Source organism: Malus domestica, chromosome 13 (assembly GCF_042453785.1).
Source record: "Malus domestica chromosome 13, GDT2T_hap1".
NCBI lineage: Eukaryota > Viridiplantae > Streptophyta > Magnoliopsida > Rosales > Rosaceae > Malus > Malus domestica.
In genome coordinates this window covers 36,925,745-36,932,143 of record NC_091673.1, presented here as the reverse complement: position 1 = coordinate 36,932,143, position 6,399 = coordinate 36,925,745, and the positions used below count along the sequence as shown (strand labels likewise).

General features: G+C 41.0%; 2 protein-coding genes across 2 annotated transcripts; one reads left to right on the top strand and one right to left on the bottom strand.

Moving 5' to 3' along the window:
* Positions 1-559: 559 nt before the first annotated feature.
* LOC103425033 (UDP-glucuronate 4-epimerase 1) lies at positions 560-2,463 on the bottom strand. The gene has a single exon (XM_008363113.4). It carries the CDS (start codon positions 2,116-2,118, stop codon positions 820-822), a length of 1,299 nt encoding a protein of 432 aa, XP_008361335.1. The 5' UTR covers positions 2,119-2,463; the 3' UTR covers positions 560-819.
* A 2,801-nt stretch (positions 2,464-5,264) lies between these two features.
* On the top strand, positions 5,265-5,939 carry LOC103425044 (uncharacterized). Its single transcript, XM_008363123.1, has one exon. It carries the CDS (start codon positions 5,265-5,267, stop codon positions 5,937-5,939), a length of 675 nt encoding a protein of 224 aa, XP_008361345.1.
* Positions 5,940-6,399: the final 460 nt, after the last annotated feature.

Genomic DNA, 6,399 nt, shown 5'->3' with positions numbered 1-6,399 from the left:
AGCTATCTATTTATTTATCTATTTATACCATACATTTTTTTTCTTCATTGATTCAAGGGATTGATTCAATGACATTGAAGGCAAAATAAATAAAAACAAACAGATAAGCAACAAATTAAAATTCGCTTTGAAATTGATTCCTTTCCTCCATCACTTTCCCTGAATATTTATACTCACGAATTTGGAAAGTAGATTAACCAACCAATTGCCCACACTATAGCATGATCATATTGTACCCCATTCATTCATCATTTTATGCTTTGCTTTCTCCATAAAATATGAGATTCCACGATACATCACGTTCCGTAATATATATGGACATAAAAAAATTATTACAGTACGGAGTAAGTAGAGAAAAATATTTCTTTCCAAACGAGTCTTAAGATGTGAACTCAACAAAGGCATACACAATATCAATCGTGCAGCGTCATTGTCAATTGAGCAGATTTGAACGTAATCAAGTTAGATCTCACGAATATGTTTAACCTCTAGATTCGAGTTAGAATTCTCCATTTCATAATTTCAAACAGATTGTCAAAGTGTTCAAGGGAAACAAGTATTGGATCCTAACAATTACAATATCATTCAAATTAAAAATAAACTCTTGTCAATCAAAAGCAAGTACGAGGCCCAAAACAAACCTCAACTTTTCCTTTACAAACAAAAATACAAAAAGAGAAGCGTTGCCGAGGAGAAAACGTTAAAAAATGTGCCTTTTCATTTTCTTGCCGCAGGATTTTTTTTCCCAAGGTTTATCCCTTTTGTAGTTGGGGAAAGAAAATCCTACAAAATTAAAAAGGTCAAAAAAAGAAAGAAATATTAATTTACAGGCTTGCCGTGATTGTAGCCGTAATACGAAAGGTACCACCTAACAAACTTCTTCAACCCGGTTTGCAAATCGGTTGTGGGCTTATACCCGAGTTCTCTTCGGGCCAAGCTTATATTCGCGTGTGTGAACGGAACGTCGCCGTTTCCAGGCATCTCCACTACATTTTTCTTCGCCTTCGTCCTCAAATGCCGCTCCAAGATGTTGACGAGTGTGGGCACTGTCACCGGTGATGTGTTCCCCAAATTAAAGATCCGGTACGGCGCCGCTCCCCGCTTCTTCCCACCCGACCCGGTACTCTTTCCGGACGTATCCAATGACCCCAAACAACCCTTCACGATGTCGTCAATATACGTGAAATCCCGGGCCAAGTCCACCCGGTTCTTGCCCCTGTAAATGGTGATGGGCTTCCCCTGGAGGATGTTGCGGGTGAAAGAGAAATATGCCATGTCGGGTCGGCCCCACGGTCCGTACACAGTGAAAAATCTTAACCCGGTAATTGACAGGCCATAAATATGGTTGTAAGTGTGGGTAATTTCTTCGCCGGCTTTCTTGGTGGCGGCGTAGAGGCTAGCCGGCTGGTCAGTCCGGTCTGATTCGGAGAATGGGACGTTGTCGTTCAGGCCGTAGACAGAGCTGGACGAGGCCCAAACAATGGACGGCTGAGGATTGGCCGATTTGCAGACTTCGAGAAGCGTCACGAGGCCGGCGATGTTGCTGTGGACGTAAGAATGGGGGTTCTCCATGGCGTACCGGACGCCGGCCTGAGCCGCCAAATGCATCACATGGGTGAACGCCACTGTATCGAATAGCTTGTCCAGAAGGCGATTGTCGTTTATGTCGCCCTCGACGATGAAAACGCCGTGGGTCTTGAGGAGTGACCGGCGAGCCTTCTTCAGCGACGGGTCGTAGTAGCTGTTGAAGTTGTCAATTCCGACGACTCCGTCTCCGCGCTTTTTGAGGCCCAGGGAGACGTGGGTTCCGACGAAACCGGCTGCGCCGGTGACGAGGACGGACATGCCGCCGGAGCGGTGGATCTGGGCGGAGTTGCGGACCTGCTTCTCCCACTGGATGCCGCCCCAGGAGGCGGAGAAGTAGCGGCTGCCGGAGTCGACGAAGCTCTGAAAACTCAAATAGGACGCCGTCAGGGCGATAAGAAATAAGGCCCACAAGAACATGGTGCTTGTGGAGGCGAAACAGCGGTGGAACTGGCGGTTCATGGCGTGGCTGCGCTCGATTTTGAACTTTCCGGGCGTCGACGGGAACAACTCATCCTCCAATGCAGACGGCATATCTTGTAAAATTTCTGACCTTTTTTCTTCAGGGTTCCTCTCTGATATCTCTTTTTCTTTGTTTCTCCAAGACCCACAATTGACAAAATTTGGAACCCGTTTTTCAGTTGGATTGGTTCTGAAAATTTGGGTTTTTGATTTTGATATGCAAAAAGAAAGAGAGGGCTTTCGAGAAGGAGATCGAAGAAAAAAGGTAAACAAGTGAAGATTTTATTTGTTTTGGGATATTAAAATATCTGCACCTGCTATTAGTCGGAAGGTGATGGAGGGATATATATAGTGGTCACCACATTGATAACACGACACCGACAGGCATATCCGCGTGAACGCGTTAATGGACCGGGGCGGCCAGTGAGGAAGTGATGAGGAAGGGGCAAAAACTACAAAAACCATCAAAAAAAAACCAAAAACCAAAAAAAACGAGAAGGGCGTTTTCGTCATAAAAACATGTATATGTACGGTGGAGTTGAAATCGTTGAATGGACTTATTATAATAGTGTATAAAGTAGATTTGGGGGATTTTGTTTGTTTGTTTGTTTCCTTAATATACTGTGATCACCTCTAAAATCATCTCTAATCCTTGGGCTAGCCTGAAAAATTTGGTTTTAGTCCAAAAACAGTTTTTCTGCTCTAACATTTCTGGTCTAAAATTTTAATCCGGAATCAATTTAAAAAAAAAATAAATATGTAGACTATCGTAAATTAATTTTATGAACATTTTAATCTAAAAAAAATTAAATTATGATAAATATTGAAAAATCACTAAATTTTTCACAAAGCAAGCCTTCAACTTTCACCAATCTTTCAACTTTTACCAACCGTTCAACTTTCACCAAACTTTTAACTTTCACCAACCGTTCATCAATCATCCTCTATATAAACACAGGTCTAATATTAGTTGATCACACAATCTTTCAACCTTCAATCATCCTTTATATTCACCAATCTTTCAACTTTCAAAGAGTTTTTGTTTCCTAAAAATCCTCAATATTTCATCAATGGGTGATAGAAGAAGGCATAGCAGGGCAATGCCGATGGCACAATACCAAGCAAGACTTGACATTGAGGATGCAGAACTGATCAACGCCGAAGCTGAACTTGTAAACTCGTTTATGCAATATAAGCACCATGGTGAATCTAGCCATCGTGGTTCTGTTACGAGGCGTTCATTCGTGCAACATGATAGAGAAGAGTGTCATGACCAAATGATGAAAGATTATTTCATCGAGCGGCCGAGATTTCCTGCTCATGATTTTCGGAGGCGATTTCGGATGAGGAGAAAGCTTTTTGAAAGCATCTTGAATGCAGTTGTCAATCATGATCACTAGTAAGGAAGAAAATATCGGTAATATCGGAAATATCGGTAGTCCGAAAACACGGAAATATCGATGGAAATATCGGGATAATATCGATATCGATAAAAATTACATGGAAACCATGGAAATTGTAAGAAAAACTTGGAAATTTTTATTGAAACCTTGCAGGATGTTTATTTAGTCAATTATCTATTAGTTTATCACAAAAAATTGGAAGGAAATACATTGCATGATGGATTTAACTGATTTAAGTTGATTATATAGCGAGCTGGCAAATATTGTGAGTGTAGAAAATATGTATTAATTAATGAAAGAAGTTTAAACACACCATAATCATTTATATATAATGAATTAGTACAATATTATACAATATTTTACACTTTTTAGGAACACACTAACAAATGATCCTAAATCTTATGTGTTTATATGTCCAAGATTATTTCTTAATGATCCAAGCAAGGAAAACAAGGTACGTGAAATTAAACCTGAATTTCTAAATAAGTTTGACAAAACAAGAATTTTGGCAATTACCAAGTTTGAGTCCATTTCCTTCATTATGACTTATCACTTATGTAACAAATACATCCACATTATACCGACCCTTGAGTGACTGTGTTGGTCACGGGTCTGGTTCAAACTGGATTGAATGAGAATTCAAATCCTCAAAAGTGAGAGAGAGAAGAGTGACTTAAAGCAAGCCACGTATCCTCAGAAGTGAGACATGGGAGTGGCTTGAAACAGGCCACGTGTTCTCTCTACACACTTAGTAATTATAGCCAAACACTTTTCTTCTTCCTCTCTCGACTCTGTAATATATATACTCTGCAAATTGTTTATCTCGTCCGTCCGTTTCTTGTTCCTCTCGTCCGTCCGTTTCTTGTTCCTCTCTCTACTCTACTCTGTTCACGCGAAGGTTTACTTTGCGCCTCTCAAAGCCACACCTCCACACCTCTCAAAAACACAGCAGCGCGCAGCAGCAGGAGGGGCTTCACGAATCACGACTTGCAGGTTTCCGACTTGGGCAGAGGGCGGACAATCGCGCCTGGGCTTCATTTCCGGCGAGGGGATGGGCGATGTAGCTTCGCCTATGTTCAGATCCAAATCGTGCGGCCACGGAAGAACGGAGGTGGAGAGTCAATGGCGGCAACGGCGCTTCGTCGGGGGTCAATGGGATGCAGGATCTCGGGTGCTACAGCGCGTCCTACGCGTCCTCAGTGCACCCACAGCATCAGCAGCAAACCCAGGCGGGAAACAACGGCGAGAAGTTGAGCGATCCGGAAGAGGAAGAAGCGATATTGTCGATATTATCGATAATATCGACAATATCGCGATATTTTGACGATAAGTAAATGGATAAGTATAAAAATATCGTTATCTCACCAAAACGATATTATCGGCGATATTTCGCCGATAATATCGATATTTTAATCCATGATCACTACTTTGCAAGGAAGATAGATGTTGTCGGCCGACAAAGTCTATCACCTCATCAGAAGCTCACATATGCATTTCGGATGCTAGCTAATGGGTGCTATGCTGACTCAACTGATGAGTATTGCCGACTTGCGGAGAGTACTGCTATTGAGAACCTGAAGCACTTCTGTCAGGTAATTCAAGCCATATATGGAGCTACATACCTCCGCAAGCCAAATTGTGAAGACTTGAAAAGGCTTCTACGTAAGGCAAACAAAAGAGGCTTCCCTAACATGATAAGAAGTCTCGATTGTATGCATTAGGAGTGGAAGAATTGTTCTACTGGTTGGGCTGACCAATTCAAGGGCCATCATAACAAGCCAACCATCGTGCTGGAGGCTGTGGTGTCTACAACACATGGACTTGGCATGCATTCTTCGGTACTCTCGGATCAAAATCTACGACACATGGACTTGGCATGCATTCTTTGGCACTCCCAGATCAAACAATGATATCAACGTTCTTTGGTCTTCTCCTATGTTCGATGATGTTGTGAATGGATGGGCACTAGAATTTCAGTACAAGGTAAATGGTAATAGGTATGAGCTAGGTTACTACCTAATTGATGGTATTTATCCTAGTTGGTCTACCTTTATCAAAAGTTTTTCTCATCCCGATAGTGCAAAGAAGAAATTATTTTCGCAGAGGCAAAAGTCTTACAGGAAAGATGTGGAGAGAACGTTCGGGACTCGATGGGCCATTGTTAGAGGGCCTGCACAATTTTGGCAAACCAAAGACCTCCATTCAATCATAATGACGTGCATAATTTTGCACAATATGATTGTGGAAGATGAGTACAGCAAAATTGAAGAAGATTCAGACGAAGATGTGGATGATGACCAACCAACACATGCGAGAGCTATTGTAAGAGATGTTGAATATCTCGCTCCAACCACATATGAGACCCAACAGGATAGGGTCACCCTGAGTGAGTATATGAGACCTTTAAATCGAATTCAAGCTCCTCAAGGTCATGACACACTCTGCAAGGATTTGGTTGAGCATGTATGGCACCGAGAAGGTGAACATTGATGATGTTGGTTGAGCATTTATGTAATAATTTTAAATGTACTATGTTGTTATTTTCTAGTAATAAATTTAAGTGTCTTCTTGTGCAAAGTATTTTGTCTACTATGTTGGATAAATTATTGAATGGAGGTTGAATTATTGAAGGCGTCTAATCTACATCAAAGTATGGAATAATAAGTACAATAATTATTGAAGGCATCTAGATTAATAGAAACAATAATTAATAAGATATAAATTTAATAAAGTACATAAACCACATAAACTTAATACAAACGACAATTAATAAACTTAATTAATAAAACACATAATTCATACACTACATAAACTTAATAATCATATCCACCATTTTCACTTGGTCATGGACTTTGTGGTTGACTTGGAATATAGGGTTAAGAGGATTCATCATCTTGAAATAAATTGACACACCCCGACCCGGAATGTTCGTTAGGACTCCGAATTGAGT